The sequence below is a fragment of the Pyrgilauda ruficollis genome, unplaced genomic scaffold, assembly GCF_017590135.1.
Source record: "Pyrgilauda ruficollis isolate IOZ18807 unplaced genomic scaffold, ASM1759013v1 scaffold24, whole genome shotgun sequence".
Lineage (NCBI taxonomy): Eukaryota > Metazoa > Chordata > Aves > Passeriformes > Passeridae > Pyrgilauda > Pyrgilauda ruficollis.
The window spans coordinates 14,506,137-14,524,660 of NW_024523648.1; the positions used below are offsets into that span (position 1 = coordinate 14,506,137).

An 18,524-nucleotide genomic window follows, 5' to 3' on the forward strand; every position below is an offset into this window, starting at 1 on the left:
TCACAAAATCCATCAGGAAACATGTACATTTTTAAAGTACAGATTTAGCCACAGGGGTGGCTTTCTTAGAAAAGTGAATGACCTCTCTCAACAAGTCCAAGACTAGGTATCTTTTTAAGATGTACAAACCACAAATAATGGATTTAATGCAAAAATTGAGTTATATTCTTCCATTTTTCTCACTGTATTACTCATACTAAATGCCAAGAAAAGCTAGGTTTACCCTTAAAATCTAGAATTCTCCTAGGTCCACATCTTCTAAAGCTTTAAAAGCACTCAATAAAGACTTTACAGACCAAAGGGGAAAGAAGTGGCATACTCATTTATGCACAAGGGAACAGGTGCACATAGGTTTGAACTAGAGGTCTATCACTGGTCTTTCATCATAACCTCAAGATTACCCTTTTCCAGGAAAAAAGAAATAACTGTGACAGAAAGGGTGCTCTTGAGCCCCTCAATCAGGAAAGTAGTTAACATTAGTGCCTCTTCTAAGGTATTTCCCTTCTGTGATATAAAATAGCCAATGTTTCTTAAGAATACCATTTATGATCTTCCTGAGTTAATGTTTATTTGGGTAGCATTTAAACAGGATATCAGGAATATCATCTTATTCACCCAGCTTCATATCTAAATTATGCTGATTGATGATGGGAAGAGTCCCCCCTTCTGACTCTGCATGAGTATAATGTGTGTGGGAGAGCACAAATGAATGAAGCAATGATTAGGAGACGAGCAATAGGAAAGGCAAATGCAGTAAAGTAAGTTAAATAAACAGACATATTTTAGCAAACATTTTCATTTTGGCCATTGTCAGGAAAGCAAAACCCTTCTAAAAATATATATTTACACACATCTTAAATATGCTATCAACAGGACAAACTAGCCTTTGCATGACTTTTTTTATTTGTTTGACAGGTCAAGATCCCAAATGTTCTAATAATGAAAGAACTGAAGATATTTAATCTCTTAGAAGGCAAAATCTTAATTTTTCTCTTGGTCTGGGCTTTGAGCTTTGCACTTCCTGTCATATTAGATACCAGCATTAAGAAAAACAAAAGAGTGAAGACAAACTCTCCTCTTTCCCTATCCTTTCTAGAGCTTACTGCTGTGGAATTGTTACCACCCTCTTTGTGAGGCTGGCATTACTCATAATATCAGTTTACTAAGCTGCTTGTATCTCATTACAAACAGGTGATGGTACTTCCCACACTCCTCTCATGCTAAGGGGCCACTCTGACCTCTCTTTAGTGAGACCATGTGCAAAGCTTCTCAACAGAACTTCACAAACCTGCAAAGAGGTATCTTGCTACAACTAACTCTATTTCTTTATTGATTCAGGACATAATCCAGAGTCTATTAAGAGTCAATGGATTTACCTCCCTTTGGATCAGTGCCTACATACTCAATTTGTTTTGCCCTAAATGAAGTATGTTCCTGTGGAGGAATGTATGGTGTAAAGCCCAAACCTCCTCATTCTGGGTATGTTCTCTGAAGATGAAATCCTACAAGGGAATCTGTGTACAGTGCAGTCAGAGTGTGCATGCTGGCTAGACAGTAAGTATTTGCTTGCAAACCTGAGCAGAATGTTGAAGAGAAGCTCTGCAGTGCTCCATCCACTTCTTCTATGCTGGGAAGAGCTATAAGCCTAGGAAGAAGCGCTTCAAGTGACTGGATGAAGAGCCGTGCACTGTGTTGGTCTGCTTCTTGGCTCTTCAGCAACTTCAGAGAGAGAGCAGCAGTGCGTAAGGACCTGTGACCTGGGCAATCCCGTGGGGTCTGCTCCTCATCAGCCAGGGAACAGTTGTCAGAGCCTATGTCTGAGACATCAGACCTGCCCGAATCCTTTTCTGCTGCCATGGAATACTGATCACATGAATCAAACTCAGTCCTAGAAAGGTCCTGGTCATCTACACTGAAGTTACTTTCACTGTATCTGGATCCATAGGACCGGGTCTTGCAATCAACTGATAAAAAGTTAGTTATATCTGGATAGACTATGGTGTGGCTTCTTTGAACAACATCTGGCTGGTCAATGGTTTCTGACTCTGGTTCTCTGTAATGAATCTCTTTGCTTTCATGTCCAGCTGGAGATGGCAGGGAGTTTTTTTGATTTTCTGTATTATCCTCTGGAGTTGTTTGTCCCATATCCCCTTCCAAAGTAGTCTGACCAGTGTCTGTGGTAACGCTAATGCTGATATCAGGACTCTTCTCATTTCCTGATTCCCAGGCAGGGTTTTCCGAGGACAGTATGCGTCTCTGCCACCTGAAGTCAGCATCATTGATCTCCATGGAGTCCCTGCTTGTCTCGGTCCCATCCTTCAATTCTTCCAAGCGCTGGAGCAGCAGCTGGATCTGCTCTTCACTAAGACCCCTCCCTTGGCTCAGCTCATCTAATGCTCCAAGCAGGGCAAAGACGCAGGACACTGAAGCATAGCACGCTTCAATACCACCTTTGATGCACGCTTCCGTCATCCCATCCATGATACTACAATAAACACAGATTTCAATTAAGTGATGCAACATGTATGGTGAGCATGTCACTGTCATTCAACACCATCTTTCCATAACCAGGAAAAGAAGAAGTGAACTTATCCTTTAAGACTATTCCTGAGAAAGACAATTAGTGTAAGAACAAATTATAAAGTCTCCCATGCAGACATGGTCATTCTGTAAAGGGAGTGCCAACAAGGGAAAGTTACCACGCATTCATACCATCATGCACCGCATGTTCTCTCTTACAGTCAAGCACTTAACTAAAAAAAATCTCAACACCCAGTTGAACTAAATTTAAAGGCCATCTGTGCCCTGAAAATGATCCTATCTACAAGGTATGATCTTTATAAGAACTGAGAACCCTTCTTGCTCAATGTGACGATGTTAAAATTTTCTATGACCTCCTTTGACTTCATCTTGAAAATATACCTCTAAAGAAACACACATTTATTTTAGTGCAAATTTAAGGACACATACTCAAAAATTTCCAGCTGTAAACCAACATATTTGGGAATTCTGGAAAACTCAACAAGATAGTTATCTATGTCTTTACAAACAGACCCAGACTGATGACAAACCAAGCAAGAGCTTTTACACCTTTTCCATTCTCAGAGCTTATTTAACCAGGCAGATACCCTGGCTCATACTGGGTATGCTCCTGAACTGCTTAAGTGTTCTGTGTGCACAGGTTTAAGACAGAAGAGGATAAAGGAAGAAACAAAGCGTACAGCTTGAGAAGATCCAGATGGGACTTTCTTTTAGAAATAGACCTCTTCTTGGATTCTGACTCAGAAGAGCAGGGCCCTGCCAAATCACAAAGCTGCCGAGGACTGCCAAGTATCTGAAAGGAAAGGAAACAGAAGTAAGTAGAAGATTATCTAAGCATTATTTAAATACAATAAATAAGTCATAATTCTATCAAGTCCAAGATAGCACTACTGTAATTTCTCACAGCAAATGAAAATGGCACAGCGATGTTCTACTTATTGAAGCTACTTTCCTCTTTTTAGACACAGAAATGCAAGTAAAGGAGAATATTCAGCAAGAATCCCATTTAGAATGTTCTCCAGTGCTTTACATTTTTGACTGATATTTTTCATCTGATACTGCACACAAGACAATTTTTATGCCTACATAAGTATTTTTTTATTATAGTTTATACCAAAGGAAGCCTCTCTCCTCAGCCACCTAGTTATGCAATTTTGGAGTCATGGAAAGATAGGCAAAGTGACCAGACTCAACCTGCTAGGTGGCACCTTGTTAATGCCCACCAGGAAATACAAACAAGCATGTACTAATAAGCCCAAAGAAGCAACAGGTATGTCCTGCACAAAACAACACTAGACAAAGCTTTTCCTAAAACTTCAGTTATCATCTTGCTATTGTTTAAAATTAGAGAAAGACAGTGACAGAATGACTCCTAGTTTAGATAGGAACCAAGTGGGTGGCTGTGTGGTGTTAAGTGAGATTTTTCAGAAATAGAACAGCCTAGGTATGCACAAGCTAGATGACAAATTCTCTAGGAGATACCACTGCTCCTATAAATTACACAAATTTCCTTGTTTTCCACAACATTAGAAGAAAGGTGCCCATGAGGAACAGAAAAGTCCATAATTTCAGCTAGTGCTGAAACAAGTCTCCCAGTGTTTCACTTCTAGTGCTTTCAGAGACACTGGGAAAGAGGCCAGAATGGACTGGTCTTGAAATGGCTTCTTAAGCCATTGGCAGCTTTCTTGTATCTATTCAAAAAAAGCTCCAAGAAACTGGATTTCAAAAACTGGGCATGTAATCAAAGCATATATTCACCTTCATGCCTGGAAACCACACTGTGAGGATGTGTCTGGGGAAAGATGCCAAAGAAGTTGCAGACTGGATCGTTATGCTCTATCTCACCCAAAAGAGCAGTTGTGACTCAGCGATAGGATCTGCTCCATGCAGCACCACAGCATGAACACTGACGGAGCTGCCACGGTAGCTTGGTATTATGGAGACAAATACAGCTATTACAACTGCATCAAACTATTTGTCAGAGTGGTGCTGATGTACCAGCTGTGCTCAGAAAGGACAATTTCAACATCCCTAGGCAGGAAGGTTTGAAATGCATTGGTGTGCACGTATCGGCAAAACTTACTGTTAAATAAACACTTTGTTTTACATGCCTGGATTTGCACATGTGATTGTCCTACCTCTTTCATAATTTTGATGGCTTCTACTCGATGTTGAGGTGGTGGGTAAAGCAACATCCGGTGATACAGAGACTGTAGCACAGGTTTCATGGATTCCACTGACCCCACCAGTCGAACCAGTTCTGCTGCAATATAATATATGGTCCGTGCAACGGGCCCACTAAGGGCAGGTGCTGTGGAAGAGCAACCTGAACCCCGGCCATGATCAGAGATCCCTGAGGAAGGTGAATCAGCCTCAAGGCAGATGCTGCTGTGGGCAGAGATGATAGTTTTATCATGGATTGGATTTCCCAGGATTACTATTAGGGCTGGACACAGTTGCTTCCTGAGAAAGAGAAAAGCAGCAGATGGTAGCTGGAAAAAAAATACTCTTACAAGAACAGATTGAAAATAGCCCATGGTTAAATGGGATACACACTCTTGTTTTAATGGTCAGTCAAACAGCAGTGGTTAGATAGAAAAACAAATTATGCCAGGCTTTTTTCATCTCTCAAGCATCAGCATGCTAGTCCATATGGAAAGACCTCTGTGTACTGTAGAAACATGGCAGTGATTTTGCAAGTTCATGTTGCTGCACAGTGCTGTCCCTTTGCAGGATAGCAGCCTGCCTCTTTCACCAGCTGCAGCCCATCACAAAGTAGAAATTCTAGGCTTCCACTGCTCAGTGTCTCTTTTTCAATTCACCTTGGGAGATTTAAAAAAACCTGACAAAACAAGAACTAATTTATGTTAACCAGAAGGCTGAATGTTCAACCACTGAACTGCACATGCATTATTTTAGTAAGCACCCTTAGTTGTGAGTCTCTGTTTGGCTGTCTTTTAAGAACATAATGCAAGCCCTCTGCAATAACTCAAAGTGTGCACTATACTACATATATGCCACTATACAGTAAATACCCATTCTTCCTTCAACTGTCTAACACTCATGTTAAGAGATTCAACACCAGCAGATCACTCTTCTGTGGGACCAAAGCCAGCTCAGCGCTTTGATCCATTAGCTGCTCTCTCAGCTTTGCACTCACACACTTGACATTTTACTTCAGTCTGCAAGACCTTAATTTAAGAAGCCAAGTGCTGCATGAGAACGAGTCCCAAATCTGGTTTTCACCCACGTCTCAGAGGTTTAAGCGAGTACCTAGAGCAAGCACCCTATTACAAGTAACAATTCATAAAACACATCCTCATAGGTAACTACATTTTATTTTCTCAAGGTTTAATGCAGTCTAGAATTTTCATTGCTTCTCTTAACAAGATATCTGAAACAGCTCAGCTTCCCTAAGTCATGGAAAGAAAGCTTTTAATAGGACATCAGATAATGACTTTGAATCTGCTTATTCCATTTATTTCTCCAATCAAGTACATTTCAAAACGTAACAATTCACTGCTTAAGAAATATGCCTGTCTCAAAGCAGGCATAATCACAGGTTGCAACAAAATATTCCCCACACGTCTTAGTCCTGTCAAAGTATTTCTGTATCAAACTATGGAGAATGCTGTCAGCACGCAGAGCTAAATCTTCTCTGTCTGCTCTCTTCTTTATCTTCTTTGGGAACTGACTACAAAGTGCCCATCAGAGTGAAAGCTGTGTGCATGAAGGGAACAGCTCTTTAAAGAAGAATGACAGCTACCAGTTTGCATCACAACCTCACCAGACAGCTAATGTATTAGTGTGTATAAAATGTTCAAAACGATGTTTGCAGTTTAAACTGTTTTGTATCTTCCTAGTGTTTTAGGGTTTTTTTTTCCCCCTTAAGCAGGTAGCTGAAGCATGCATGTTCATTCCTTGGCAGCAGTGCAGGTTAAGAAGTCCCACTCCTGATGGCTTGCCCTCATGGTACACAGTTACAGATACAAACACCTGTAGATGTGCAGCATAAACTGGATCGCCAAAAGCATGTAAATTGAAAATAAAACAGGAAGTGTTTTCTTTTAACTGAGATAATTTCTGTGACCTTGCTCACAGAATGGCCCCACAGCCTGTCACATAAGCAGAAAAAAAAGGGCTGGGTGAAATTCAAAGGCAGAAACTTCTGAAGTGAATCTGCCATGAGAGAGTTCTGCTCTTATGTTATACCTCAGCACTGGGTTCTTGTGCAACACTACCAAGTGTTACCAGTCTGAACACCTCCCAGTCTTGCTGCCACTGATGTTCCTGGGACAGCAGGGGAGTTATGGGTGCCTCTACATGTTCCATCCTTAGAACTGGGCCCAAGTCAATCACTTCAGTTACAAAAATTACAGGGTCAAAACACAAAAAACATATTTGTCATTAACTGTCACATATATCTTTCCTTAATACAATCACCTGACAAGGTCAAAAGATGGGCACAGACTGCAAGAAACTGCATATTAGTTACATTCTTGCTTTATTACTATGACTCAATTATCCACAGGCTATAAAACCCCCACTATTTCAATCACAAGGAAGGCAGGATTATTTCAGGTGCTTTGATGTGATGGTATCAATTTAGAGGTAGATACGAACACCAAAGACATCAATCCTTCCTTGTGACGTGTATTAAAAATGAGAATTTCTTGATAAAATAGAAGCAACATTAAGACTATTTAGCCACAAACCTTACACAATGCAGATCCTAATAAGCATTTCTGGTCACCAGCACACATTTGACATTAATTTTGCTTATCTTCATGTATTATTGTATCAGAACATTAAGAATCTCAACAGTACCCTCCTACAACAAGCAGAGCATCTCTGTGTTCAATGCCACATCCAAATCCAAACTACTGCAGAAAGCATAAGAGGTTTTCTGTTCTGGTTAAATCCATTAGACCTCATTACAGTGATAATTCACGATCAAGATTTAATGTGGCAGCTGAGCAGGCAGTCCTAACCAATTTTATGTGAGGCACAGAAGGAAATGATGGTAGATTAACAGCGATCTCTGCTCACACCTGGAGACTTTTTACAGGTTTTTTTGCAAGGCTGGGGGGAGCAGATCCTTTTACATTTACAAACTGAGTATTTGCATTAGTCTTCAGATGTACTCACCATATTAGATCAGTGAATCCTTTGTGCTGGTGCATGCTGGGGGAGGAGCTGTTCAGCATGGAGAGGATACACTCCAAGTAAAGAAGCTGAAGCTGACGATTGTCACTGGCAAAGAAAAGATGCCATTCACACAATATTAAAACAGATTACTTAACTTTCTAAAACAACCACATTAAGTTCACTTTAAAATTATACCACAATTTACAGTAGTGATTAATTTTCCTTCTTGCTATCAATTTACAATGGTATGATCACCTGTATCATCCCATTTATTTTGTACTGATCACATGCAGTGATCTACTACTTAAAAAAAAAAAGTGAAAAAATAGGGAGAATAAAACTCAAATAAGTACTCAAATTCAATCTAAAATCTTGGGAAGGAACCTGAAACAGAGGAAAAGGAGACAACAGAACATTTTGGACTATTGGTAGTTTCTTCAGGCAATCTGAAGCATGTTTAGGCTACTCTCTTCTGGTTTTTTTTTTTTTTCTTGGTGACAGCCACAATGGTCAAAAGGTAATGTCTCCAAGCAGAAAGTCCCAAGGTAACATGACTGCCTTTCAGCGCCTTGCCAGTAACTCTGTCACAACCATAAACTCAAAGAAAGTCTCATGACAAAGAATATTAAAGAACCTGCGGACACCTGGAACTGATTTACAGTACACTTGTAACATGTACTGTGCCTGCCCCTGCCCTTATTATCAGCTGCGGGATCCAGGACACAAGCAAGGCTGAGGTCCACCTTATGAAAGGAGAACTCCATGGCAAGTATACCCACAATATGTTTTCACTCCTAAGAAAAACAGGATTTAATAACTCTCTTTTGGTTAGACACGAGAGCTGGAGGAATGCACTTTCTGATATATGATTGTAGGTCAAGGAAGCTGTAAAGAATGGATTTATCTGAATCGAAATTAAGGAGTGAGAAATATCTGTTTTTCTGTAACTGCCTGAGTTCCTTTTGTTCACATACATGAATTTGTATCCAAGTACAATACCCATTTCACATGCCATGGAGAAAACACTGAATCCTGAGGCTCAAAGCTGGATTTCTAACTCTGCTACGGAGGGTTGAAAACTGCTGGCTTCTTATATTTTAAAGGTTATAGATTTTTCCTCACAACAGTCCACACCCATCTGGAAAGATACATGCATTCCAGGTACAGATGCCTTATTTCCCAACAGCTTTTCTTACAATGTGTTTTAACACAGATGATCATCACCTTGCAGTTGACACTTGCATGGGCATGCACAGGGTATCCCTGCACTCTTGATTTTATTTTCCCAGATGCTGACACTGATTAAATAATGCTAAGTAAGGATTCCTCTGTAATCCTGATGTTATTAGAGACACTCATGGGAAGAAAGCCTGCAAAAGAACTGCACATAGATGTCTGTGCTATCTTTGTCTCTGGTAGTTTCTGAAAATTGTACAGCATATAACACACTTACTGTCCATAACAACCACATTTTAGAAGTTAAGATCATACATTTTCAAGCAGGTAGAGTGTATGATATTCCTAAACTGGAGGAATCCTTTGATAGCACAAATTACTTCAATTAGATAAAGGCTACCTAAGAAGGACAGATTTATTCATTCTGAATATAGCATCTGTTAGGTCTTTCTACGGCTCTTGTAATTGTTACTCTCTCTATGATGGTTCTTCCAGTCAGAAAAGAAAACTTCTTCTTGGATTATTAGTATTTTGCTGCTGTATGGAAGTTACCTCCAGATTAGATTTACTGGAAGCTCTATAGAGCTGAACAGTGCACAAAGAAGGCAAATTAGCTCCTCATTTCAAGCGAGGATTAAATTAATGCATCATGAACAACACTTTCTCTAGTAAACACTTTATTTAAGCACAGCTTTACTCCGTCATTCCAGATCTACAACAGTACAATCACATACATCAGTGAAACTCTCAACCTCCAGGTAATAAATTGAAATTATAAACTTAAATAACTCACTTTATGACAGCCTGGAGCTTCTCACAGAGCACAGTGAGGACAGATACAACATCATCACAAAGAGATTCAGCTGAAGTACCTCCAAAAAGGACAAATATCAGAGGCATTACATATGAGCAGGTTGGATAACAACATCAATTAACTGCATGGATTTTCAGAGCTGGTCAGAGTTTCTAAATAAGGAGCAAGGCTACCAAAATTCAGATAAGATGTAGTTGGAAAGCAATCGCCACAAAATGCAAAAGCAGCAGTATTAAACCCAGAGAGAGCACTAATTGCTTACATGCATTTACAGAAGGTTAGCTGAAATCAAATTCAGATAATAAAATAAGTATATAATTAAATAGTAAAAAAGACTGGCCTCAGTTTTCTACATGGCAGCCAATTTCTGTATCTCTCCCTGCAGTTTCTCTTGCTTACACATTTTCTGATGTCTGACCATCTTCTGATCTTATAACAGAATGCCTGTGCTCTTCAAAGATTTTAGCCTCCATTCACACAAGTTCTACAGAAATCCTGAGTGAAGGTCAAAACCAGAGACTATTTGTCCTACTAGAAGATGTTGAAAATTAAGCCACAATGGGAATAGAAAAACATTCTCTTGTAAAATAAACACCAGGCAAGTAGTCATTATATGAACAATATCTTTGGCCTGAAATACAGTAACCATTGTTTTCAGATTCCACATTCTACTCTGGAAACCTATTTTATTTCAGGAAGTAAAGGCACTTATTAAAACTTTTTCCACACCACTGCAATCCCTTAATTACAGAAGTTAGCACCTTGAAACAACAATTTATTACTATGTTGAGTGCAATGCTGCCACCATGGTCCAAATGAAGACACAACTGGAAATATCAGGAGCTAACAGGGCTAGCTCAGTTCTTATCACAAGTAACCAAACTATAGACAAGTTAGAAAATCCTGAGGGTGCAACTCCCATCACAAACAGTACTGTGGTGATAAAAAGAATGTTGAGAATAAAAAAGCTGGACTGGAAGGAGTCACTAAAAAAGTATCACAAATACCTTGACTCTTGAATTTCTGCAAGGTGTCAGGGTTTTCAACTATCTGTTGAGGAAAGACAAAGGTGGTGTAATTGGTGCAAGGGGCAGAGGAACGTTATAGAAGCAATACTTTAACAGCAGAACTTTCTTAAATTCATGTCCTCTATCTGTTTTGGGCTTTTTGTTAGGGTTTTTAAGTGAACTTTTTGCAAAATATATTTAAAATTCCTTAAGAACTGTTTTAACAGCCATTTAGATTAAAGGAAATTGCATCTCATTTAGTTGAAAGTTTTGTAAGTCCTTAAGGGATTTCCTACACCTAGAACAACTCAGTAATAATTAGGCATATAAATTGCATTGAAAATTACTGAGAAAAAAGCATAGTTTAGACTTCACAAGCTACTTAGAAACCAAAATCAGTTGAGTATTAGAGAGTTTAGAACATTGACAATGTCAATGTTAACCAACAGAATTAATGGCAGCCAGGAAATGGAAATGACCTCATACATGATTTGGTTCAGCTGTGGTACAGGATTCTTCCTATCATGCACAACAGGGTCAACCCAAACTCTCTCAAGCATCAATAACAAAATGTCAGGAACTAAATGCAGTTCTCATATGCTTTTATCTACTCCTCAGCTAAGAAAATAACTAACAAAATTGAATCTGCAGACCCAAAATGTTTCTGTCTATTTGTTTGGGTTTTTTTTTTTTTCAGTAAATGCTTTGGCTAGTAAAATTAACCTACTTAGCACCAACAGGAGACAAGTTTACTTAAACTGTTTTTATCCTGCTGAGCAACTGCAAAAATAATAAATCAATCTAGTCTACTAATCCAAAATAGAAGTGTTCATCTTAACCCAAAACAGATGTAAGGAAAACAAACTGTACAACTACAGTCCTTAAATTTTCCTAATAAATAGAAACTGACTTTTACAAATAGTACTTCTTTGACAATATGGCTTTATACAAAACAGTACAAACAATGTAAGAAGCCAATGTAATTCCAGATGTACCCAGAACATCTGCAGTTGAAAATGTGCTGGGATGTCATTCAAACAGCTCTCATGGATTTTAATAAGGAAGTAAAATTTTTTTTTTTTTGCTAACAAAGAGAAAAATAATTTAGTAAGTTAAAATTTTCTTCTATTAAAAAGTAGAAGAAAAATCTCAATTACACTTTCCTTAGCTGAGAATCTGTTTTTGCTATGTAAATATTTGTCATGCAAAAGGTTTGGCAAAAGGATTTCAATACACCTTAGAAAAACAAGAAAACAAAATAAAAGAATGGAAAAGGCTGAGGCAGCCTGACATGAGAACAAAGTCTCTTTTATTTAATGCAAAGAAAAAAACAAACAAACCAGCCAACTAGAGTTGACAATGTGAGCGCTCCGAGGCAGGCATAGTCAGAGCCCAAAAAGGCTTTTAAACAGGATTAATTGAGGAAGTGTCAAATACAAGCCATAAGGCATTCAGATGAATGAGAACAAAACGCTATGCAGCCATGGACATGGAACCATTTGTTGATGCCAGAAGGCTCACCATGTTTTCCTGCTTTTGTCGTAACTGTAAAGTCAAGTCACTCAACATTTGGCTGAGGGTTGCCCGCACAGCGGTGTTAATGCTCCGCTGGTGACAGCTAGATACATATGTCTCAATGCAAACCTGATGAGGAAACAAGACAGCAGCACAAAGAGATCAACTCCCACTTACCAGGAACACTTTTTAGGAGGATACCAAGGTCTCTCACATGCAGATAGTCAGCCTTCCTAACTATTTCTTATTGCTTTATTAGCGCATTAGAAATTTTTAGCAGTCTTGGTTGGAAAGTCAAGTCACTCATGAGTCACACAGCTGCAGGAATGGTAGGGCAAAACTGGCAAAGTCTCCTGTCAAACCCAAGTGATTTTGGTACTTGTCTCACTTTGTACAGAACTCATTGAATGCTGCTTTGATTATTCATCTCTTGATACTTATTGTAACTACCTCGCTGCAAGTCTATGTGTGCAATGTAAATACCCTCCAATTCTTCAAGCTTGTTGCTTCTGATGTACAGGTATTTGCCACTTATTCTATTATAATAATTACATACCGTAACACATCTGAAAGCCTTTAAGGCCTTTCTCAACACAGGAAATACAATAGCACCTTACCATAAATAACACAAATAATTGCATTTTGATAACTGTCAATCCAGCAGAGGGCTCCTCTTCTCAGAGATCCCATGGGAACCAAGGCAGCAATACAGGAACACTGATGGATCATCCAGTTCCCAACTCCACACCCAGCTGCTGGCAGATCTCTGACAATGCCCAGAGTTATGCTTGACTTTTGGCCCAGGTGATGTTGCACAAATGGCTGCTAAAGTGTTACACAGCTAGGATCCTGGGGACAGCCCACTGCAAAGTGCAGTTTCTATCCTTCATCACATGTTTTGTGGGAGGACAAAGACCTCTGTAAGACCTGCTGTGACTGGAGTAAACAGTGTAAGCACATTGCGCAGTAACTACTAAGTAGATGAAAGCCTTGATGGAGCTGAGCAGGTTTGTGACAGAACTGTACAACACAGTCTTCTTAAAGAAGCAGTTTTGGTCCTTTGTCCTGCACTAAGCTTTATCATTCACAATGACAACAAGAATCCCCCAAATCCAAACCAAGCAACCAAAAAATAAAAGTAAATGACTGTTCACATACTTTTATATTTTTCAATTTTAGTGGTTTTATTCTGCCATTGTTTAGATATATATAGCAAGTAAGAACGTAAATATAAATGGAACTAGCTGTGAAAAATTATTAAAAATATTAGTTCTTAAAAATATAGATATGTAGTATAAATTATATGCATAAGGAGTATACATAAAGGCATCTGGTGTACATTTTTGAATGAGAAGGATATCATATAATGTAAAGTCATTTTTACAGCTCCCTAATGAGGATGAGTTTTTAAGAGGGGAAAAATTAAGGTGATCTGTTTACATAGTCAAATCAGTACTGACATGAGCACATAAACAAGACTCTTGATTGTTTCTAACTCTTATTGAAATGAAACCAAGCTGTCAATAGGTCATTGATGAAGACGTTCTTGTAAGGTGGCCTGGACCAATTCTGCCCATCATTCAGCTATCACTTAAACCCCAGTGGACAAAATAACCCTAAAAGCTTGTTAACTACATACAGCCCTTCACAGAGGCCAAACCATTCCAGTGCTGCTGAGATAATTGTTTTTGAACTGTAAGCCTTCTTCTAGAGTATCTGAATTAATTAATGAAGTACCATTCTTAGAGGTAGGCTGACTGTCTGGAAGGAGCATGGTTGATATCTCCTCCTTCTCTCCCCTCCCCATGCAAGCTAATAAGCAAACAATACTTGAGTTGCAATCTTACAGAAGGCCTGTGTTCTAAATGGCTAGACAAGGTACCTTTTGAAAAGCCACTGATGAAGAAGCAGCAGTAAAAATGCGAGAGCTCAGGGCTCCAAAGAGGTGTGCAATGGACATTTTGATCATTTCATGCATTCGGGGATTTCCAGCTCTATGGCATGCAAAACACAACTAAGAGCAAAACACAGACGGGTTAGCTAATGAAACACAACAGAGTTACACAAAATAAACCTCCAGAAGGCACACTGGAGCAACAAACACACACATAAAAACAAGCAACAGCATCAACTAAATTTTCCTGCAGGTGTCTAGGCAAGCATGGGAAGGTGCACAGGGCAAGATTTCATCTCTTTTTAATACTACTAATCTATTTTCAATACTATTAATAGTTAGGGCACAAATTATAGTAATCTTCATGTTGGATGCTTCCTTAATTTGAAGCTGATAAGGTTCAGAATGATTTCGAGTGCCATTGTTTCGTACACATGAATTGCAAACAATCAGGCAATGCAAAATGGCCAGACTGTAGCTTTGTTTGTCAGAGAGAGTCCTCAGGGAGTTCCACCAATAATGAAGGCAGCACCTTTCCAATCCTGCAGTGGTTCTACTTGCTACAGAGTGCAGGCAAGGAAAACTAAGGGACTGACTTGGAAAAAAATATTAAATAGCATGGGCACTGGAACAGAAAGCTCCTTTTTGCCACCTTTCCCTTAGAGCATGTCAGAAGGTTAACCAAATGCTGAACTGAGAAATTATTTTCTATTTCCTATTGCTTGTATATTGGATAATTCAGATACAAAGGCATAGTGATGCCAGCTGTTAAAGTCTTTGCCTTACCTAAAGCCTGGGCAGGAGGAACTTGTGGAAACATGTATGTGCCTGGTAGGATTTGCTATTTAGAAAGACCTAGGCTATTTAGAGAAACCTGAGGCAGTATTTTCTCAAGAAGTGTGGAAAAAATAACTGTATCCCCAAACACTCCAAATAGAGGCAAGTACACTCTGTATTACTGCTTGTTCCAATTCATTGAAGGAAAGGAGTTTTGCTTGCTTTGCTGGCACATCTCACCATGCATTAAGAGTCTTGTTCACCATAAAAGAAAAGAACTAGTATTGTCCTAATTTGTATCAGTACACTAGCAAAGCTTTGTAAAAACCAGATTGGCCTTCTGAGAAAAAAAAAGTGATGTGCAACTACCAAAATCAGCAGAGTTTCACATAAGTCTGTGAAAGATAACTGCCAATTTTCAGAATGTTTTTGAGGAATAACAACCCTATTGTTTACAGAGAGAACAGAAAATACTATTTCTGATTATTTCTACAGTTTGTGCCACATAGACCATGACTGATTGACCATTTCCCCCCAGTCTCAGGTGGTCCTCTTAAAGACTGAAAGTTGAAGGGTTCAGAGTCATTAAATGCTTTTGCCAGCAAGCACTTTGCTTAATCTCAAGCTCTTTACCTACAGCCAAGAGCTGCACTAAGCTGAATTCATCAGCTTTTGCCTCACATGTTAGGAAGTCTGTGAGAGATGTGAGAAAAACTGCAAAGACTGCCTTCCCATGCAGGCCCAAACGTGCCCAACTTACAACTATTTCTCCACACTAGGCATAAGGTAATACCAGTCCTAATGATGATTAACACTAATGTGTTGGTCCCTACAGCTTCTCAGCCCTACTCAGAACTACTGTACTCTGCTTCACAAGGAAATTTGGGGCATCAGATAAGTCAACATTAATGGCTGTTAACTAGAAGCAAACTACAGAAGAGTCTGTCCACAGGTGAGTGCGACATTTTCCTGAAGGAGGACATAAATAAACTGTTTAGCATTATTTGAGCCATACTGAAAAGCTACAATACACTGAAATGCACTGCACCTTTACAAGTGTTTTTCTTAGCAGAAAACCTGCTAAGTTTCCTATTTCTTAAGTACTTCATGACAGGATGCCACATCTTGCTCTAAGTTTGTAGGGTTTTCTATTTGTTTGCACTTTTGTTTTGTAAATAAAATACCAATAAGGAGCTTGGTCCTGTTCTTACAGATGATTTTACTACAAAACGTGTTCCAAGTAAAGCATTGTGTAATGGCAATTTTACAGTTTTCTGTATATGATATCTTGATTTGACTCTCAGTCCTTCATAAATAAAAGCTGAATAATGTGGACAAATACTAGAGGTAGCGACAACAGAAAAGGGCACACTGCTCTTATGAATTACAATAGTCCTGCACTAGAAAGTCTTTTTTAGATATTTAGCATTTATCTTTGGAGCAAAGTTTCTGAGCCAAATTCCTTCTTCAAGATTTCTCTTTTCTTTGAAATTAACAAAATGGAATTTCTTAAAAGTGTTATACAGCCACCTCAATATTACAAGGAGAGATACAAGCTACACAGCACTTGAACTTGCCAGAGAAAGCAAGCTAATTCTAACTGCAAACAATTAAGAATGCTGTACTTTGTATTTCTTGACAGGAACACCACAAATTTCTCTGCAATCCATAACATTTACTGGTGCATGCACAAGTGCCAGTGAAAAGGAACAGTGGTACCTTTCTTCTTGTCCTCAGAACAAATGCTATAGAACAACAGAAAGGTAAATAAAATTCTCAGTCTCAGGTGGCTAATAAGTACATAAGTTATAAGGTCTGTTATTTCCATCTGCAGCTCAGTCCATAAGTGAAAAAATTAAAACTTTGAAGCTAAACAATTTTGTTTAGCACTAACTAGATTCTTAACTATTGGCCAGCCTCACAGTCAGCTGTGGGGCCTCAGCTATTAATTACACTGAAATTGTATTGACATTTCTAATGGCTGTGAGAGCTCAGCAGCTGCCTAAAAATATATATTCACTACTCAAGGAAAAACTGATTTGTATCCTCCAGACACTGCTGTGTAAAACACAGGTGTAGAACACAGTTCCTAAACACAGAGAGACAAGTGTTACCTCCCACTGACAAATCTCTTCTTATCACACTAAGAACCATGATGGACATCCATGACTAGTCCTATTCACTGGTTTGTGTGTCCTGATTTTCCCTACTTGTAAAATCTTATTTACTTCATGTGATTTTCTGCTCTCCTGTCCCATCTTGGCTTTGTAGGATGTGTTTTCCACAGATCAAAACCTGGATGTCAATACACTACAATTCATGGAAGGACACACCAGTTCAGCCATTCTTTTAAGCCTTTGCTCTTCAAAATCTTTTCTTCCCTCTTTTTTTTTTTTGTAATTTCCATCTTTTATAGAGCTGAATTGTGAGAAATTAGTACATATGTATATATACACTCACATATACATATATTCCTTTCTGTCACAAATGCCAAAAACCTGCATGCAACATGTGAATGACAGAAACATCAGAGATCAAGCTCAGTAAGGAAGTGATGATCAAAACTTTGCTATGAAACAAAAGAGAATTTCAGCAAAAAGACTGCTAAGTTTGACTGCTATTCTTTGTAAAAAATAAGATCTGGGAATCCACTAGCTAGAGAAAGGGCATATGATCTGATGGAATCAAATGACAGAAGCACAAGTTATCAGCCAGTATATTCTCGGCTTACTCCACTGCTACCACTTTCCCTCACAAATCATTTGTAAGTTCTGAAACACGTCTCTGACCAATACACAAGACTCCTCTCAGCTATGATTTCCATCAGCACTGCTGCAGGGCTCATTTACAGTCATGGCAATGATCCAAACACTTAACTTGCATGTTTTCCCTTTTATGTGGAACAAACAGGAAGACAGCAGGCTCCTCTTTTAAATTACTGGATGAAAAATGGGACTAAAACAAACCTAAAAAACCCAAACTTAATAATTCCAATCCACTGAAAACACTGAGTCTCCAGATAGGATACCCCCACAGACTGCTTAACTATTCATGTACTAACTCAAGCAATCTGTACTTAAAAAATTAAAGAAAAGAAAGATAGAGGCTTTCTTGGGCAATAACATGTTTTTGCAACCACTGGTATGGAAAGCAAAAACAACTACAAAGCAGTTCTTAATAACTAGAAAGCAATTCCAGTAAAAAACAAAATTGAAAACCAGCTTTTACTGATTGGTATGGACTCTAAACCAAATTTTGTTTCTTTTTTTTTTTTTTTTTTAAAGAAGGAACTTATATGACTGTAGAGATAGTTTCAAAGTCACACAACTTCCACAATTTTTTAATTGGCATGCATTATCTTGCAAATGCCCAATGAGATCACATTTCCATAAATGGTTTATTCATAATGGAAGTATTTATTTTAGTAACTGTTGAAGCTCTGACCATGATGGAACAAGAAATATAATTCCTACTCCCTGGAGTCCCAGGATACAGTCCCAAATGTAGCATAAGAGCATGCACATGGGTGGTATTCACAATAAGTAGAAACAAAACCAGAAAACTCTGCTTCTGATATGTCAATAGAAACAAAATGCACAGGAAACAAAATGAAGTGCAATCTCATTAAACTGACATCACAATGTCTATCCAT

The 18,524-nt window shown here is 38.7% G+C and overlaps 1 protein-coding gene across 1 annotated transcript in view; it reads right to left on the reverse strand.

The window, feature by feature from the left end:
* ARFGEF3 (ARFGEF family member 3) overlaps positions 1-18,524 on the reverse strand; it is an 84,531-nt gene that overhangs the window by 39,875 nt on the left and 26,132 nt on the right. The window contains exons 5-11 of the mRNA XM_041470050.1: positions 12,208-12,330; positions 10,687-10,729; positions 9,659-9,737; positions 7,690-7,794; positions 4,680-5,004; positions 3,222-3,334; positions 1,575-2,485 (exon numbers count right to left, since the gene is read on the reverse strand). Of these exons, the coding sequence (XP_041325984.1) occupies positions 1,575-2,485; positions 3,222-3,334; positions 4,680-5,004; positions 7,690-7,794; positions 9,659-9,737; positions 10,687-10,729; positions 12,208-12,330 (1,699 nt within the window). The remainder of the gene's footprint in view (positions 1-1,574; positions 2,486-3,221; positions 3,335-4,679; positions 5,005-7,689; positions 7,795-9,658; positions 9,738-10,686; positions 10,730-12,207; positions 12,331-18,524) is intronic.